General features: G+C 44.8%; 1 protein-coding gene across 5 annotated transcripts in view; it reads right to left on the reverse strand.

Moving 5' to 3' along the window:
• The window catches only part of GRAMD1C (GRAM domain containing 1C), a 1366575-nt gene that overhangs the window by 39324 nt on the left and 1305980 nt on the right, over positions 1-21271 (reverse strand). For all 5 annotated transcript variants that reach the window (XM_085621077.1, XM_085621075.1, XM_085621076.1 and 2 more), the window contains one exon: positions 1535-1640. In XM_085621077.1, coding sequence (XP_085477203.1) covers positions 1535-1640 — 106 coding nt within the window. The remainder of the gene's footprint in view (positions 1-1534; positions 1641-21271) is intronic.

A 21271-nucleotide genomic window follows, 5' to 3' on the forward strand; every position in this document is an offset into this window, starting at 1 on the left:
CAGACTCCCTCAAGCAAGAAGAGCAGTAGAAATCTGAGTTATGGTAGCCTCTATAGGAGTAGAGAGCTCAGCATTCCAGCTCACTGGCTTAAATTTGGGTTGTTTAAAATGAGGTGGATGTGCTTTTAAACAAACACTGCATTTAAACACTGTTTACTGCTGCTGAAAGTGACTGGGAATTGCCAGACTGATTGGAAATTATTCAAGCATGAGAATCTACAAAATTCATACCTGGCTAACGGTCTTCGACTAAGATATTAACTGATGGTATTAACTCATTGTATTGTTATAAATATTTTTTCTGCGTTCTGCCAATGGGGGTTGAGGGAGAAGGGATTCTTTACCAAAGTTTGGGATGGCTATTCACCATCAAAAGGAGAATTGATGTAGATCCACAATACCTGGATTACACAATGTCACAAATTACGATTGCCAGGTACGGCAATTGGTAAAGAGTGTATTTATTTACATATTACTTTCCAAGACAATAACCTTGTTAAATACACCTTGGTACATATTAAAGGAAAGAGGAGCTTACTGTACAATAGTCGTACTTCTTGCATCTGTTAAGAGTGTAAATAATAAGTTGGTTTGACATACACCAGGTAAATAATAAGTTATAGTGCAGTTACTGTGCAACAGCTGTTCTCTTGGTACATGCTAAACAACTAAAGAACACATATTTTGAATATCTGCTTTGCAGGATATGTTAATAACAAAAGGCTCAGTGCTCCACATCACAACATCACTGATAACATTGCATTATTAGTGGATGCCAGATTACTAATGCCTGACCAATGCAGGAGAGGATTCTTTGGCATGGGTGGCTTACTCCATCATCACTATATGTCAGCATGCATAAAAGATGTGAGGTGTCACCCTCCATCATTATCAGATGTAGGTCTGGAGGTGGTGCTTTGCCAGAGTTGCGGCGGAGTTCAATCTATCCTCAGCACATCTAAGTCTTGAGAAGGTACTTTGTTAGAACTGTGGGGTGGGCACCTCTCCATCAGATTATTGTTAGGGGAAGGTCAGAGGTATCACAGAACTGATTGTGAGTGGTAACGTGGCACGGAGTTTGCGTACTTCCCTCTGTACAACAGAAGGAAGAACAGGTATGTAGGAGAGAGAACAAGGCAGAGAGGGGGAGAGAAATCAGGAATGTGGTCAGAGGGAAAAGAGCAAAGGAGTGGAGAGAATAGGTGAAGTAGGGAAAGACAGAAAAAACAGGTAGAGGGAAGAGAGCAGAGCATGGATTGGAGGGCGGAGGGAATAAAGCAGGGGGGAGAGGAAATTAAGAGCAAAGCAGTGGTAGGGGAATAGAGAAGGAGATGACACCTGTTGTGGAATGAGACACATCAGTGGTGGAAGTGGGAGAAAGCCTCCTCATAAAACGTTTGGGCTATGGCACTTTATTTTGATTATAAATTAACCACTGGAAGTAAGCCATCAGTGAAACTCGGTTTGCAATGTCTTGCCAAGTCCTTTACTAGTGAACTAACTAACACCTTTGTCTTTCTACAAGGAGTTTTACCTGTTCAAGAGTTGCGACTGAATCCCGGAGCACTGCCTTCAGGTGACGAGTCTGATCTTTGTCCTGCTGATATTCTTCTTTCCCTCTGTCTACATTAGTGGTAAACCTAATTGGAAGGAAGCAGAAACAATACTGGTAAATCATGTGTAGAATAACAATCTATATTCACCACATTAAACACATAATAGATTGTAAAGGAAATATGAGTTTTCGGCATGGGTCACTTCATTTATTGCCAGGGGTGGAACAGAGGTCTATGGGCTAAGTATGCACAGCAGCATTACATAAAACTGATATATAATTACGATGGGTCTTCAAAGTTTATCCCACTGAACGGAGAGACTGTGGACCTTACAAACGGTACACTGGAAAGTAAGAACTGCAAAAAAGTGGTGAGTCGTTGACATAAGCATACGAACAGGATCAACATGTTTTAACTTCTCAAGCTGAATCTTGGAGACTAAAGTGCTGGGGATTACTTTGTTCCAGAAATACAGAATTCCCATGTTTTTTGAGTTGCCAATCCTTAGGGCTTTGAGTGAGACGGACATGCCCTCCCTCACCTCTGATCCTTAATATGTCTGACATATACAACATTTGCACAATTCCTATCAACTATGACCCCATCTGTGCTGAGAAGAAAGAAATGTGTAACTTACTCATGAAGAGAACTTTATTTGGGTAATATTTGCATTAATGGAACTTGCATAAAGATTTCTCTCCTAACTTGGAGCCACATATTAACGGATATAGCAACAAAAAAACTAACGACAATTAAGATTTACTAAACACAGAAATCAGTTAAAAAATGGGGCTGATGTTTGATATTTAGATCAAATGAAAAAGCTTCCTACCGGAACAGTAAAAGGAAGGGAGAGTGATGGACTAACCCAAATAGAACGGGTTCACCACCTTTAGTAGAAAAGCAGTTCTGGTTCGTAGGACCAATTTTCAGGAAAGAAGCGTGTAAACAGGGGCAGACGCTCAATGCTAGCAACTGACTCACAGGTTTCACCGAGATAATTTCCACCAGAAAAAAGTTTTCAATAATAATAACCTTAACTGGCAATTATGAAGTGGCTTAAATGGAGAACCCATTAAAAAAGTCAGAACCAAGTTAAGACCCAATGTGGCATAACAAACAGGGTTGGTGGAAAGAGATTAGTGAGTGCCTTCATAAATCTGAAAATAATGCGTGACATAAAGAGGGACAGCTGAACTGGAAGACAGAGTAATGCTGACAAGGCTGACTGGTATCCCTTAACTATAGCCGTGGCACAACTCTGAGCGAGAGCACAGACATTAGGCTCTCCGAACAGTGACCCCCTTTAGAGATGCACTTTGTTAATGGTGCACCAAGTGAAAAAATCTGTTCCACCTTCCAGAATATACAGTTTTAGTGGCAAGCAGATAAGATAACTTCTACAAGCTACAGTGGCAGTTGATATCAGTATAGATGTCCCGACTCACTCTCCAGGCATGAAGGTGGAGGCTCTGGAAGTTGGGGGTGCAGCACCTATCTAACTGCCTGGAAGAAAATGTCCACCCTTAGAGGTAGATGCACTGCAAAAGGTGCAAAAGGTCTGCATACCACAACTTTCTGGGCAAATACGGGGTGAAGAGGATTACCTAGACCCAGTCATAGTGGAATTTCCTCCGAATCTGAGGAACCTAGAGTGTGGGAGGAAAAGCATAGCTAAGAGAGAAATTACACCTCAACCCGAAATGGATCACCCAAAGCTCCCTGCAACGGACACTGGAGAGCACGGAACTGTGGGCAATAGGCATAAGCAAGAATTGCAAAGAAATCCACCTGAGATGTGCCCCACAGGGCAAAGATGTCATGTACCGGTTGAAGGCACCAATCAAAGCCAGCAAGAGGACGCCAACTTAGGCTATCTACCTGACAATTAGGGACACTGTCAGATGTTTGGCATCCAACCAAAGTCCATGCTGCTGTGTCCAGGCCCAAAGCATCACTGCTTCAGACAGAGAAATGGAGAGCACTCCCTGTTTGGTAAGGTATAACATCACGTTAGTTTTGGCAGTAAAAATCTAGACTTATCAGCTGCAGGGGGGCTAGAGAGTCAGAGACAAGATGCCGGCAAATTAGCTGAGCTCCATTGGCCATTCTAGAAATCAGACAAGAATGACCAAAAAATGACGGCTTAAAGAGGTGACTGCACTGCTGCTGGGTGGGGGAAGCCCCTGGGGTCTGCAACTGATCACTTTCAGCGCTGTGGTGTGGGGGCGGCAGGTGAAGCCTGGAGGAAGCATGCTGGAGCCTCGGCCAAGTTGGTCTCGAGCTAAAGGGCTGCCGGGTAGGAATAGAGTGACCACTCCGAAGCGAAAGGTGCCCTTACAATGGGTGTGGCCTCAGGGACAGCTGGGCTCCATGGGTGCGACAAAACAAAAGCTCTCACGGAAGGATCTGTGCCATGACTGGCACATGAGGTGTATGACCCGCATCTGGGTGGCCTACCTCTCACCTCCCCCATAAACGCAAGCCCTATGGGGTCGCCTAAGCAACTGCATCATACGGGAGGGACCTGCATATGGCGGAGGATTACAGCAAAGCGGTCAGCTGGGGAGGCACATTGCATTAAATAACTCACAAGAGCTGGATAGAGGTGTGGGGTGCAGGGAATAACCATTACTCAAGGAGAAGTACCAGTGGGAGAACTAGGCCGGCACCAAATCCTGGTGAAGGAGACTATACCAGACAGACCAAGCCTCATACCAGTGGCCTGCTACTACCATCCTGTTGCCAATCACGGCTCCAGTTTGCAGTAAAAAAAATGACTTGACCACAGGACAAGGGGCCAGACGGGGACGCACACCACAACTCAGAGCCAGAAGAGAGACAACTTGGTGGAGCTTGAGACAAGCCCTGTTGTTGCTGGATGTATGCAATAGTCACACATCCATCACTGGCAAGGTAGACACATTAACAGGAAAGTTTGGCTGGATAAACACTTGGCAATACTTGATATGGAAGAGCAGAGGATAACAGATGTCGAGGATGATACTGATAAGTCCTCAAAAGCCTGGAAAGAAATGGCAAGTGATATAGAGGTACTCAAACCGTGCAATGAAGACATGGAGCCAGATCCTGCAGGAGCAACAAACAAAACCTTCGCATTCTGGATACAACAGAGACCAGGAAGATGGAAGACTTCATTGAAGATATGCCGGCTTCATTGTTTGGTCGGGTGAAGTTGTCCTAGATATATATGGGCGAGAGGGGGCACTGCTTCCTGGTACCGCGACCGATACCTGGAAAACCCTCACACCCAGTCATAGCTAAACTGTTGTGCTATTGAAACCGAGACAGAATCCTCCAACTGGTCAGAGAAAAAGGAGACCTATAGGAGGCTTGGTACACAATGGTAATATGATCTCAATATACCCTGAACGATGGTGGTGCAGAAAATGCGCCGCATGCACCTAGATGTGAAGCAAAGTCTTAGGGACTTAGACATAAAACATTCTATGTTATACCCAGCTCAACTGACATTCACCTGAACTGGGAAAGTGCATATTTTCTTGGACCCACAAGAAGCAGCTGAGTTCCTACAAAAACACATCCAGAAAAGAGGCCAGAAAACTAAACCCATGTTGCCACCTACCGCAAATGCCCTGAGTGACGTGGAATAAACCTTGCAAAGTATTACTAACCCTAGACCACAGTGCGTGAGAGCTGCGATTGAGGATTTCAATAATGGCAGATGACAATGCGCTCCTACAGATGTTAAGTGTGATGGGACAAGCCAGAACTGGCTGTTTGGATTGATGATATACTTGAGGTGGGAAACCCAAATGTGCAAGTGTGGCAAAAACCACATAAATGCACAGAAATGGTGTGACACAGACTGTGGAGATTACGGAGCCTGGGGGTCCCCCCTTCCTATCATCTAAACTGGAACTGGGCAATTATGGAGTCTTGATATATCTAGACACCATCCACTCGCTTCAGCCGATTGTTGAAAGCTGAAATGTGACATGTGTATTGTTTTCTGCTTTTGTTTGAAAACTGTTCAGCGAGGAATTAATCCACTGGACAGTTGGGGTTCAATGTGGGAGGGTGGTGAAGAAATTGGTCAATATGAGCATTATTATGTTCAGAGGTTCACTGACTGCATACTTAGATGGAGGGAGCATACTCACCCACTATCTTTTACCCTGTCGAGGATTAGATGCAGACTACTAGAGAGAGGAGTTAGACTCCTGACGTGAAAAGTCAGGGGTTTTAATAAACCTATAAAACATGATAGGCATATGCCACGCGTAATACAATAGATAAACAGTGCTGTCAGCAAACACATCTGGCAGGTGAACAGGAGGTCAATGTTGCCAAGAACTTTAGCTCTTATAGGTCTTTGCTTCATACTGAATGTATGCTGGGGGTGGCAAGATTTATACGTAAATGGCTGCCATACCCGCATTTGGAGGACAAAGCTGACCCGGAGGGCCTCTATTTGATTAAATGGGGGATATTACACATGTGCAAGATAATTCTCATCAAATCCTATGATCCAAACTCTGATGACCCTGTTTCTTTCTTATTAATCGCTACCAAGGTACAGCAACTGAAACTTTTGGTTCTGCTGTGGGGACGGGATCATAACGTTACTTTGCATGCCTCAATGCATAGTGCCGGTGACAGAGGTAAGATACTCCCTAGGGCACCAGAGACATTACACAACATTATGCAGCACTGTGAACTTATGGATATTTGGAGAACACAATGCCCGGAGGAATGAGGATGCACATTCTCCACCTCGGCCACCTGTTCGGCCTCCAGTGTTGACTACTGGTTAGGGACAAAAGAGCTGGACTGCAGATGTGAAGCATTTACCGTGCATATATTCACGCTGACGTTCCTGGACCACTGTGAATTGAGGTGCCTGCACTCTAGTATGCTGTTACAAGCCGCATTTACAGAGCAGATAAGGCAAGCCATAGCTAACTGCTTTAGGACAGAGGGTCGTGGACTCCTGGGACACACTAATGGAAGCATTCAAGGCCGTAATTTGAGGGAAATGTATAGCTAAGGGATATGGCATACTCAAATTGATTCGGCATACATTAGCTTCGTTGGAGATTGAGCTACAAAGCCTAGAGACATTACACTCCGAAAGGGCACCCTGGACATGCTGCACGATCTGCATGTTAAACTTCCAGAATATAAAGATGAAGCAGACAGAAAATTAAAATTCCTTAGCAAATACACAGTAGCGCAGGCTTATGGCGAAGGGGACAAACTGGGGCACATCATGTTCAAACTCACTGGATCACGATGGGCGGCGTCTGCTGTGGTCTCGGTACAGGCAGGGGATGGAATCATTCAATATCAGCCCAATTAAATAATGCAGAAATTCACAAGGTACTATTTTTTTGGGGCATATTTATATAGCGCGATCTCGACCCGAAGGTATTGGAGCGCTTTACATGAGCACCGTATTTACATTACACATTCAGGCACAGGGGGATTAAGTGATCTGCCCAGAATCACAGGATGTGGACGCGACCTCGAGGCTCGAACCCTGGTTTCCTGCACCAGAGGCGGCAGCGCAGTCGACGGACCACATCCTCTCCCCATAAGCACATATATGAAGCGGGAGAACCAAAACCCATGCAGATCTCAATCAATACTTCGGGAAAGCCACTTTGGCATGGGTGAAAAGCAGAGAACAGGAAACCTGATGTGTCCGCTCACTTTTGCAGAGGTCTGTAGTGCAATTAGAACTTTGAAAAACAACAAGCCATCTGGGAGCGTTGGGCTCGCAGAGGACTTTTTCGAATAATATATACAGGAACTTGCCCTAGCCTTGCTGGAAGTTTTCAAAGAGGCGATGGCAGTGGGATGTTTGACTACAACGATGCATGAAGCACTGGTGATCATCCTATTTAAGCCAGACAAGCCGCCGAATAGGTATGGCTCATACCAGCAGCTGTCATTGAGAAACATTGATAATAAGATATTAGCCACAATAGTGGCGGTGCGATTGGTGCCAATGTTACACAGGTTGGTGCTGCCGAATCAATCGAGGTTCATCCCCAGAATGTCCACACTAGTCACCATCACACATCACATTAGTCCTGATACTAAGGCTGCTGGGGTATTTCTAGATGCTGCTAAAGCCTTTCACTCAGTTGAATGGCGCTGCCTCTACACTACACTAGCGAAGATGGGATTGGGACCTGACTGGATCAGATGGGTCAGGATATTATATAACCAACTCACAAAAAAGTGAATGGGATGTTATCTGAACCACTACTCATGCAGTGGGGGGCGGGACAGGGATGTCTGCTATCCCCAATCCTATTTGCAATAGTGGTGGAGCCCCTCGTGAGAATATTACGAGAGTTTCACGGCAAGGGGGCATTACGTTTGGTAGTCATAGAGCACTACTGCCACTGTATGTGGATGGTGTCCTCCGGATGTATGACGTTACAACGCATGCTGTTACAACGAAAGTTTTACAACGCGAGTGCATTGACAACGCAGGACATTACAACGCAAGTCTTTACATCGACTTGCACTAGATGGCGTGCTAACATTAAAAAAGTGTAATTTACTATTCCAACTCCAGTCCACGTAACAGTAGGGAAGGTGTTGGGATAGTAAACTACACTATTTTTTATGTTAGCACGCCATCTAGTGCAAGTCGATGTAAAGACTTGCGTTGTAATGTCCTGCGTTGTCAATGCACTCGCGTTGTAACAGTTTAGTTGTAATGGTAGTGCGTTGTAAAAGTTGCGTTGTAAAGGTTGTTCCCCGTGTCCTCCTACTAGATAAAGACCCGAACACTCTAAAACAATCATTAGACAAATAATACAATATGTAAGATGGTCGGGCCTCACTACAAATTGGGACAAGTCTGTTATGGTCCCTCAATCAGAGACTACTAAAACCGTCACTTTGGACTAGTCACTAATTTGGAATGAGGAGCTGTTTCAGTATCTGAGCATACAATACCACTGAGACATAGACACTTTGCACCAAGCCAACTACGGGTTATGTATAGAAAAGCTAACCACAAACCTAGATAAATGGAATAGACTCCCTAGATCCATGGCTGAGGGGGAGGCGTGTAATCTGTATAGTGAAAATGGTAGTCTCCCACAGCTACTCTACCCTTTTCAGAACCTGCCACTCCAGCTAAATCAACAATTTTTCATAACACTGAACTCCCTGATGGTAAAACTTGCATGGGCAGGGAAGACGGCTAGAATAAACTGAAAAAAATGCTGTTGCCATATGCCATGAGAGGGTATGAGCTCACTATGAGATGGAAAGGGGACTGGCTGCCTCTATCCCGCTGAACACTGTGTTCATGAAGGCTCCTGTTAGACCCACTAGAGATATAAAAACAGTGGACTGTACAGTCTGGGATTGGTCAAGATTGGCGAATATAGTGGGAGTTGAGATGACATATCACCCAGCGATGCCCTTATTGAACAATCCCTACCTAGAGGTGACGTGAGCTGGTGGCGGGACACAACTGGCGGCTGTGTACCATGAGAGATATGTGCAACGCCGGCGCCTTCCTCAAATTACAGGAATAAGGACAGGGGGTCCCACTTTGAACTGGATATATATCATCAACTAGCCTGTACTATAAGGGACCCAAAAAAACCTAGTCAATGGAACCCATTATCGCGCCTGCCTGCAAAAGTGTTCTCCTACAGACTCATTTCTCAGATGTATGCTCATGCAGTTATGCCAAGGATGTACCTTCAGGATTAAGTGAGGACTAGCTGGGCAGAGGATTTAGGCCAGGAGATTGATGAAGATACATGAACTACTGCTGCCTGCAGACGCAAAAAGTGTCAGCAAAGGGTAGGCACTGAATAGTGCATAACAAGTTCCTATATAGGATACATCATACTCTAGCAAACATGCAGCGGCAAGGACTCAAAACAGTCACACAGTGTCAGAGATGCAGCATAGAAGGGGCGGATTTCCACCATTTCGCTTAGGCGTGTCGGGTAGTGAATCACTACTGAAATGAGATCTTCACTACGCTTAGTGCCATGATAGGAGATAGCCTAGCACCGACACTACTAATCACACTTTGGGATATGTGCATGATATCAATAAACCATACAGGGAACTTGTAGCACTGGCGCTGCTGGTGGCAAAATGATGTGTGGTAATGCGCTGGGGTAGAGGCAGACCATCCAAACGTGGACACTGGGTGAAGTGAAGATCTAGTGTGGTGTAACACACAGTCAGAGCTATATAATGAACTACTCTCACAACTATCTCGACCCAGAGACTTCTGTAACCCCTTAAGGCAATACTTGCTGACAAAGGATGGTGAGACAAACACAGATAGTGACAGTGCCATCCTAAGCACAGAAACACAGGGGAGGGAGTTGCTATACAGTAGGTCTTCCCCCATGAATGCATAGAGGATGCTCTCCTGATGAAAAACATATACCTTGAGAGAGGACTAATTGCGCTGTTCATTAATATAAATAACTGAGTGTACGTCACTGAACGTGAACAATGTAAGTTCTTTTATTGCTTGTAATTTGTTGCATTGACTACAAATTCTCAATAAAAATCTTTGAAAAACAAACTTGACTGAGCAACTGCGAATGGAAGGGAGGAAGGCCTTGAGGTCCTGCCAAAATCACCCTCAGTTTGAGCAGGTTGATATGAGGAACCTGCTCCAATAGAGACCAGAGTCCTCCGATCTCCAGTTCCTTTAGGTGTGTACACTACTCTAGGTTGGTGGCATTCCTCACAGCTGTGACTATGGCTGGTGGTGGGTGGAAAGATCCTTCACAATTGGTTCACCTGCTCAAAACTAGATTCTTAGCAGGGTCACAGGAAATCAAGATACTTTTGACAAATTTCCACTGTGCTGGAACCACTGCCTGCTAAGACATCACTGGAGAGTCCTCTTCTGCCAGCATGGAGGGCCGTACTGGCTGTAGCGGGCACCGGGCAGTCCCCCGGTAGGCCGCATGGGTGGGGGCCTATTTTGGGCCCCCGGGGGCCGTTTCTGTTACAGGGCCGTTTTTGCAGCATAGCTGTAAAATCGGCCCTGTAACAAAATCCTCCGAAAACCGGCCCTGGCAAAGAGCTTGGCGGCACCCCCAACCCCCCGGGGAAGGTGGAGGGGTGAGCACTTTCCCAGGGCCGGTTTTGGTTCTTGGTCCGGCCCTGCCAGCATGTGTAATTGACACTGAGAATTCAGGAAGCCAACCGACCAAGCAGGCATAGGACCATCAGGACTGGAATCTGAGCCAGCTCATATCCTGAATGTCCTGGGCCCTTTATGGAGGAGGGAAGGCCCATAGCGATGTTGGATCCAGTAATGCCCCTGTAAACAAGAAGCACTGAGAGGACTCTAGGTGAGATTTGGGAAAGTTCATGGAAAAGCCCACATCAAACTGGGATGCTGCTGATTGCATGCGATGCGGCAATATCTATGGCAACCCGCTTTGAGCAGCCAGTAATCCATGTATGGAAATCAAGGGATTCCCGAATTCCTGAGCAGCTACCATGACCATCACCTTTGTGACGGCTAGAGTTGCCATGGTCAATCCAAACGGGAGGACTGCAAACTGATAGTGAGTGGATCCTACTATGAACTGCAGGTATCTCTCATGCAACTGTGTCGAAGTACCTGTCCTGAAAGCTGCGGGACAACATCTAATCTTCTGCTTCCAGCGTCAAAAGAAACTGAGCCAGGGACAGCATGTTTAACTGTTCCTTGTGGAAGAAGAGGTTTAAGAACCTGAGATCCAGGATTAGAAGAATATAGTAGACTTTCTCTGGAATCAGGAAGTAGAGTGTACACCCCCACCCACCCCACCCCCAATTTCTTGATCTGGTTCCAGCTCCACTACTTCCTTCTGCAGTAGGACTGCAATCTCCTGATGCAGGATGCAGAGATAGTCTTCAGCCTGAAGGAACTGCTGGAGAGGCATCTAGGGTGGGACCCATTGGAAGGGTAGGGCATACCCTCTTAACATCGGAAGGACCCACTGGTTTCAAGTTATTATCTTCCAAGCCGGTAGAAAGGTAGACACCCACCATCCCACAGGCCTCATGTGCTCCAAAAAGGGCAAACTAGAGCTTCTTTCCTGGGGCAGGGGAAGAGGTTAGAGGAGGAGGCCGTTAGCTGGATGACTTGACCTTTGCCCTTGCCTCTTTCCCTATTCTCTATAAACAGTTGTTGCTGAGTGCCATGTCTCTGGTTGCAAAAATTGAAATCTCGGGAAAAGCCCCAAAATCTTTGGAACTGCTGATAGTCTTCAGAGGAAACTGCAACACAAGTGAATGAGCTATAGCCCTGCACATCTTACAGCGTTCAAGGCTGAATCATCCTTGGCTCTAAATCGTTTCTCTCTGTCAAATGGTAGGTCCAATAGGGTAGCTTGGGCAGCGTTGGAAAAGCCTGAAGACCTTAACAATGCATTGCAGCAAAGTCTATAGCTTGTGCAACTGAATCAGCCCTATAAAATACAGCTTTGAATATATGCCTTGAAGCATTTTTTTCACCTTTCAGCACCTCCGAAAAGTGTTCTTTCAAATGGTCTGGAAAGCACCATGTCAGCCGGGTCCAACAAAGTGGTGTTAGGGGCTGTGTAGCAGTACTGGAGGGGTGAGTGGCATTAGCTCAGGCACAGTATAGGTTACAGTGGGTTGCAGTGCCGTAAATGAATGTGCTGGTAAAATGGCCAGTGTCTGCATGGTCTTGAGTGCTGAAGGCATGGAGCTCACAGACGTTGGAGCTGGACCTACTGGCATGAGCCCATATGACATCTCAAACAGCCCCATGGGGCCCAAAGGAGTCCAGGAGGGGACTGAAGCATGCCGAATATCGTGAACATTACAAGCCAGCATTGCGTACAGTGCGATGGAGGGAGGGTGTTAGTGTGTCCTCCGGGTCTGGTACTGTTGAAGATTCTCACAGAGGAGGGGAACGATGGAGGGACTTACTTTTAGGAGAAGACAGATACCGCTTTTTCCTCTTATTGTGTTTGTGGTGTTTATCCCTTAACTATTTCAATATGGCAAAAAAGGAGATGCAGTTATTGGCCGAGATTAGCATTGGGGCCGTGGGGCTTCCTGGGCTCAGGCCATAAACAACTTGGTCTCCCTCTCTTTAATCGCTTTGGAATGCATACTGAGGCAGAAGTCACACGTCCCCGTGGTCTAAATCCAGACACCACAAACAGATATTGTGAAATCTGTAAGGTCATTTGCCCATCACAATCTCTATAGGGTTTGAACCCTGAATGTACAGGGGGAGACATACATTCAGTGTAGATACATGATGGTTTGTGTGGCTGCACTGTTACCAAATCGATCCATTATAACCAAATATGGTTACCTATCAATAACTGAGTTTTTTATAGATAGGTGCACTTCTTGATGTACCCTAAAAGGGTGCCCCCTGCGCTTCAAGAGAGTTATGGTCACACAGACAATGCCAGGGACCATTCTCATCCCCAAACACATCCCTTAGTTCTTTTATCCTTACCCTTCTTCCCGGATAGATAAACAGAACAGTATGGAATATCAGAAGTAATTTTAATACACTACTCACAGATCCCACTGTGGAAATGTGGATTTTCCTGGTCAGTTATGTCCCCTATCTTGGACCCCAACGGTTCTATATGCATGTTACAAGTACATGTATGTTCCCTCCAGTTCCAGTTTCTAAGACGCAAACATATGTGTGTCTACCGTCAACATGTTCTCTGTCAGATCCGCCATCAATGGGCTGGATATTCGATTCCTAAGTATAAAAGGCCACCGACTTTATATGGCCAAGTTACTCCATTTTTACAGTTCAGGCGAGTAGGCCCGATTCTGTCCTCAAAGCCTTTCCCTGCTCTCTGTCTCTGACAGCTTCAGCTTGAGCTCGCATCTGTATCCATGAACTTTGTCCTACTCTCTGTGCAGCTAACGGTGCCTGCCTCGGCTAGTTTTCGCCTGTCTGCCAAGAAGTTGTATTTCACCTTCGAATTATCTATTTTGCTCTTCAGCCGATGCATTCTTGCCTAGTAGTTTAAGTAAACATTCCTCCAGTTACCAAGCAAAAGGCCAGGCTTCTCTGTCTTCATGCAAGTGATTCATAGCCCTGTTGCTATGGAAAGTTTTCTGCCCCTCGCATCTCATATAGACACTTAGACGCTTGTACACGCACATAGTCAGTATAGAATAGATTCTGTCCGAGAGTCTCTTCCTTGTGGATAACATAGTTCTTTAAACATAGGATGTTAGATATGATTTGGGATTAGGATGACTTGACCCCAGACTTCTCGTCTCCACATGTAGAGCTAAATGTCAAGTCCCCTTCACCCCCTAGTTACACGTCAATTACACGTCATGCTGCTGCGCGCGCATCTATGCCAAGTATTATCTTATAGATCCACCTATGTCTGATAATTCTAACCAATCATGTTTCTTTTATTCCTTATTACGCCTAGTTTCGATTATGTCACTGTTACGTCATTTTTCTTATCAAATGTTACGCCTTCTACATTCGTTTCATTGTAATGCACTTATTATAAAAATGTATGTCTGTTAATAAGTTATTGTACTTCACTTCCTGAACCCTCGTGGTGACGGAACCTGAAGGCCGCCACTCGAGTTGGCCATTTTTGAATGGAATAAAGCCCATTAGAAAACCTCTTATACCACGGATTCTGCCTCTTGTTATTTTGAGCTATTTTACTTTATTTTAAGACTCCGTACGAAATTCAGTCAGGTAATATTTATTTTATTTACCACATAATGGCGCCCGAACAGGGACACTTTCTCATCTCACGCGCCGGCGGTGCGTTGCAGGCCCGGTCTCCTGCCACAGCTGGACGGACCATAAACGCGTACCAGCAGGATTTCCTGTAAGCTCCCTCCGGTCAAGCGGGGGCGACTGAGGCTGCGATCAACCCAGACGAGGCGGTGAGAAGTGCGAAGTATCCCGACCAGAGCCTAGCTGAGAGAGCAAGATCCGAGGTATACAGAGGCCCACCAGGTTTTCCGAAATTCCGACGTCCAGAGGGTCCGATGTCCGCAGTTATCGAGTCCTGTCCATTCTCTGAGGCCTTCCGTTTCAAGGAGCTACTCGGTGAGTACCATCGCCGGGGAGGCATGTTGACGTGCACATAGGTTGTGCCGGTCAAGACGGATTTGGGTACACAAATCCGGTCTGCACTGTTTAGCAGTGTATATGTACTGTTTAGCAGTATATCAAGTATTCCGAAGTATTCAGTTATTGTCAAGAATTCAGCGTGGTGATTAGTTAAGCAGACTGTCATCATTGTCGACCATTATTAAATGTTTAATGTTTAATGTTTAAAGTATTCAGAAAATGTCTTGCATATTGTGGTATGAATGACTGTTCATTGTTCACTGTTCATTATTGTGTTTCTCGTATTAAGTAAGTTCAAGAGTAAGTATCAGATCAGTTGTTAATATGCCGCTCTTCTCGAAGTTAAGACAGATTACCACCAGAAAAGGGGTGCTTGAAGAAGCAGTTCCTATTCCTCCTAGAGACACTCCAGGACATTTCATGTACCATAAACATGGCATAGATGCCATATTGTTTCTTGATCTATGGGTAGATTATACCAAGGGATTACCGGAAAGTCAAAGGTGGCCCATAGCGGGAACCTGGGATGCAGAGTGCATCATGAAAGTGGAGGAAGAGTTATGGAAAAGAAAGGTCAGACAGTCACAGAAAGACGCTATCGAGTTATGGCGTAAAGAATCTCATAGACGAACAGAAAAAGCACGTAGACAAGAAGAGAGGAGTAAAGAAAGTTCAAATAAAGTTCAAGAAAATCTATTAATTGAGGAAGGTATCCGAGTGAAATCAGAACAAGTAAATAGACAAAGTAATGCTCTTATGAATGGTATGTATCCCCTTCTAGCCGAAGGATTACCTAAGGCTGCTCCAGAGATACCAAAAGACTTGCCACCCCCATTATTTCCAATTAAGGTACATCCAAAAGGGCGTCCCAGAACCGCAGAAGACGTTTTCCTTTCCTCATATCTAGATGATGCAGCCCCCGAGTATGCTAACGCCACACCACATAGACCGTCTGGCGGAGGGGTTCAACGTCAGGATCAGGTATCTGTCCCCGTGCAACAGCAAGTCCCGACGCAAGTTTCGGCAAGCACATCTGTTTCCGCATCTGTTTCCGCAGTCGACTCTACAGGGGTATCGACACCCATAGTTGCTGTGTCACGTTCAACGAACCCTTTCACACCCGACGCCCCAGATGGGGCCACGGGAGGTGCTAGCAGTACTTTTACACCACCTAGAATAAATAAACTTGTCTTTCAAGAGTCAGCACATTCACGTACACCTAAGTTCGTAAATGAACGTACGCTTAAGGAACTCCTTGTAAATTGTAGATATGACCCGGTGGTTGGTAAAGAGGATGAAATGGTCCTGGCATCATTACGTATTAGGCGAGCCGCAGAGTATTTAGCAAGGTTACCAGGGATGACTACGCATCTGGATAACATATATCATTTTGTTCAAACAGGACGAGATCCAGGATGTATTAACAGAGCTATGGAATTCCAGAAAGTAGAAATACAGGGGGAACTGTTACGTTTCCTCATAAACTGTGTGATCAGAAATCAAGATCGTCCGGGGGTAGACATGAACGTAATGCTTACTCTTACAAGATGGAGTCAGAATATATCAGAAGGGAGACACGATAAGCAAAATTGTATAATAGCCATGTGCCGAAAAATCCGTAAAGAAATAGAACGTATTCATGCAGAAAGATTGGGAACAGACGAGTTTGAGCAAGATGAAGTGTCCGAATCAGGGGACTCTGCAAGACAGTCAGAGACCATAGCCTATGTAGGCAGAGGAAGATCCTGTGAAAATACTAGATGTTTTTCTGATCCCATACATTCTGTATGTCCAAATAATAGCAGAACGTATCCAACGCCTGTAATAAATCTGAAGTCTCCTGAACATTCGTTTCAAGCCGCAGATAAAATACTACGAGAACGAAGGGGTTACCACCTCCTCGATTCCATGGATGAGCAAGAATTAGCCAGATCAGCCGTTCACTGGATCGTTAGTCCTGAAAAATATGGTGATGAGACCGTAGCACACACGTTTCTCAATCTCAGTACAGATGAACAACGTTTAGCTGGAATCTATATGATTCAGCAACTCCTCATATTATATAAGAGCCAACATGCTGACCCTGGTCCTTTACCTGATATATTAACGGAACTACTTACGTACAGATGGAGAGGTTCTAGTAACAAGCTAATTAAAGAGATATTAGTGTCACGTAAGCAGTACGTCCTTTTTGTAAATCCAGATTCTCTCTCCCTGCCCCCCAGAGAAAGAGCACCGTACTACATGGATAGACAAAATCCTTTACGAGAAGTGCACCCAATAAAAGGCGAAGACAATGAGTTTCACCGTGTATTTGTTTACACACCCATATCAAAAATGGAATTATTAGAAATGAAGAAAGTAGTACCTAGCCATGATAAAGACCCAGCGGGTTTCCACCGAGAAATTAAAGACATGTTACTGATGGGAGAGTACACCTTTCCTGATATTATGACGATATTAAAGGTGCTTTTGCCTGCTGGCATTTATGAAAAACTGAAAGAAAAAGAGTGGGAAGTGGGAGACCAAAAGATAGACTGGACAGCATTAGCAGAGGAAGAAAGGGGCCGAACTGCAGGTTCGGGGCTCGGGGATAAAGTTAAACTATTACCAGGTCTACTAGTACAGGTACTGCCACGTTTATTAACTACAAAAAAGGAAGATTGGGGTGCAATCACAGCCTGCAAACAAAAGCAAGATGAAGACACAAGCGATTATTATGCTCGATTTGAAAAATGTTTTGGTATAAATAGTGGTATAAAAGCAAGTAGTGACTCATATCCACATTTATTTGTGACAAAATTAGTGGAAAATGCATTACCTCCAGTAAAGAATAGAATATTGAAATTCGAGAGTACCTGGCAAAGTAACACTCCGTCGCAAATGCTACAAATGTTACAGTATCATCACAATAGAATTAGGGATGAACAAGAACACGAGCATAGACGCATGAAGGATACAAAAATGAAAATGCTAGTTTCTCAGACAGTACCAGCAGATGGTCACAAAAAGAGTGTGACACATTCTGGTGATTCTGCAGTTCCTGTAAAAGGAACCTGCAATTACTGTAAACAACTGGGCCATCATGTACACGATTGTCCAGTCCTGAAACGTAATATAGCTACAGGCATTACAAAGGAGAGACCACGATTAGTTAGACAAGATCAGAATGAACAAGGAGCTATGCTGCATGGACAGTCCGTGCCAGTTCAGCAACAGTCCATGCCAGCCTCACAGCAACCCATACAGTTTGTGCCAGCTGCACCATCGTTGCCTGCTACTGCCACACAAACCGCAACACGACAACTGTATCAGACTGCACAGTATGAATACCCTGAATACCAGCGATACGCATGAACCAGCCTAGAGAGGGAAGTTGACTTACCACTTATCGAGATTCCTGTAGATCAAGAAGGACCTTATGTACATAGTGAATTATTAGGTCAAGATAGAAAATTCTTACTCGATACAGGGGCAAGTCGAACAACTATAAAACGTAGTGAAGTTCCAGGGGCACCCCTCTCAGGCTCTCAAAATGTTTCCCTTGGTTTTTCGGGAAAACCTATTGTTAATGAAGTATCAAAGCCTCTACCACTTACGATAGGACCTTTGACACGAACTACAGATTTATTGCTTACTAAATCATGCCCAGAAAATCTGTTAGGAATTAAAACTCTGAAAGCACTAGGAGCCATAATATGTTGTTCTCCGGAAGGAGTAAGGTTGTTTTTACGTGATTTTAAAGGTCACTATGTGTCTAGAGACATGGATCCCCGACTACAGACTTTACCAGTACATCTATGGGCACAAGGCCCTACGGATGTTGGCTGCATGAACATTACACCCTATCGAGTCACACTGAAAGCAGGAGTGGTACTACCACGAATGCGACAATACAAGTTACCGCATGATGCTGTAGTGGCTTTGCTGAAAATCATTGATGAGCTAATTGCCCAGGGAGTAGTTGTAGAAACAGACTCCAATGTATGTAATTCACCGATAATTCCGATTCTTAAACGAACTGATCCTACTGCTCCACCAGTGTACCGATTGGTTATTGATTTGCGTGAACTAAACAAGTGTATTGTACCACAATTCCCTGTGGTCCCTGATATATCATCGTTATTGACAGCAATTGATTCCGAAGCAACATTCTTTACTGTAATTGATCTCAAGAATGCCTTTTTCAGCGTCCCAATAGATCCGGAAAGCCAATACTTGTTCGGATTCAGTTTAAATGGGCGCAGCTTTAAATTCTCACGCGCTCCCCAAGGATTTACAGAAAGCCCCAGCATCTACAGCCAAGCACTGAAACGAGAACTTGACAGTATCCACATGCCAGTCAATACAGCACTGCTTCAATATGTCGATGATCTGCTGATCACCGCGAGAAGCGAGCCAGAATGTGAAAAAGCTTCTCTGACAGTTTTACATTTCCTAGCCGACAAGGGGCACAAGGTGTCCCCTTCTAAGCTGCAATTCTGTGTTCAGCGAGTTATTTATCTTGGTCACTCGCTGTCCAAGGAGGGAAGGCAGCTTACACCAGATCGCATCCAGTTAATTGCTAATATGTCAATACCCCAGACACAAAAGGAGGTGCGGGCTTTCATAGGCCTCACTTCATATTGTAGGCAGTGGATCCCTCAGTACGCATTTCTAGCAAAACCACTCATTCAGTTAACCACACAGGAGGCAGCCACATCGACTGTTCTCCCTTGGACTCAGGAACATACACAAGCTTTTGAAAGCCTAAAGGAAGCTTTATGTCAAGCACCTGTTTTAGCAACACCATGTTATAGCAAACATTTTACACTCTTTGTTACAGAACGCGAAGGTACTGCCTTATCAGTACTCACTCAGGATCAAGCAGGATCACGCAAGCCATGTGCTTATTTTTCCAGTACATTAGATCCCGTAGCTCAGGCTTTGCCTGCATGCCTGAAATCAGTGGCAGCGACAGCTTTAGCAATCAGACAAAGCGATGCCATAGTATTAGGACACCCATTGACAGTACAAGTACCACATGCAGTAGAGGTTCTTGTGAACCGAACACAAACACAACACTTGACCATAGCAAGACTTACTGGTTATGAACTGACATTGTTTCAACCACACATAGAGATCCGACGGTGTAATACATTGAATCCTGCTACACTATTACCTGTAATTGGAACAGACCCACTAGCTCATGATTGTGTTGAAATCATTGAAATAAAGACGAAACCTAGACAAGACTTGACAGACGTTCCATTGCTAGATCCAGACCTGACGTTATATGTAGATGGTTCGTGTATGAGGACAAGTACAGGAAATTTAGTTGCCGCATATGCAGTCACAACAGACACTGAAGTTATTGAGACAAATTGTATAGATACTTTGTCAGCCCAAGCAGCAGAACTTGTTGCTCTAACACAAGCCTGTATTCAAGCCGCGGACAAGAAAGTCAACATATATACTGATTCACGTTATGCATTTGGAGTCGTACATGACTTCGGAGTGCTTTGGCGGGAGAGGGGTTATTTAACTTCTCATGGAACACATATTCAACACGGGTCCCTCATTCATGCTCTGTTAGACGCGATTCATTTACCGACTGCAATATCAATTATGAAATGTAAAGCACACACGAAGGTTACTGATATCATTTCTCAAGGCAATGATTTAGCTGACAGAACAGCCAAACAGACTGCTCAGAATCGCACATCCGACATGACAAAGCCAATAGTTCAGACACCAACACAGTGTATGACAATTAAGGATCCCACACTTGATGTAATTGACATACAGACACATGCCACAGCAGAAGAAATAAAGAAGTGGACTGAACTAGGAGGGATCCAGACAGATCAAGGATGGATGACGAAAGAGAAATCTGTATGGTTTCTCCCTGATTCCATGGTTCAAGCCATTATAGCTACAGTTCACAGTCCAGCACATTTAGGAGAGAAGGCTATGCTAGACAGCATTCAGCACATTTGGTTCAATAAACATTTACGAGCAGCAGCTAAACAAAAAGTTCGTACCTGTATGATATGTTGTCAGTTTAATCCAGGAAAGAGTGTTCCCGTAGAGCAGGGTGGATTTCAGCCTCCTGACCATCCTTTTGAAGTCCTCCAGATGGATTATATTCAGATGGAACGTTGTCGAGGATTCAAATATGTCCTCGTAGTTGTCTGCGCTCTCTCCCGTTGGACAGAGGCGTATCCCGTATCAGATTACACTGCCCCGACTACTGCCAAGCAGCTAGTTCGAGAATTCTTCCCACGGTACGGTTTACCACGTGTTGTATATTCAGATAACGGCCAGCCTTTCTCATCCGAATTAATGAAACATGTCTCACTTTTGTTGGGATATCAGTGGAAATTCCACTGTGTCCGACACCCCGAGGCAGCAGGTCTCGTGGAACGACATAATCAACTTTTAAAAATCAGATTGTCCAAAATATGTCAGGAAAAAGGTGTGGACTGGATAGTAGCCTTACCAGTTGCGCTATTCTACATGAGAATGGTAGCACACTCTCGAACAGGGCTATCCCCGTATGAGGTGATCTTTGGTAGACCACCGAATATGTGGGGGACGCCTATACCCCGTAAAATAACTGATGTTGACT

Source organism: Triturus cristatus, chromosome 8 (genome assembly GCF_964204655.1).
Source record: "Triturus cristatus chromosome 8, aTriCri1.1, whole genome shotgun sequence".
NCBI lineage: Eukaryota > Metazoa > Chordata > Amphibia > Caudata > Salamandridae > Triturus > Triturus cristatus.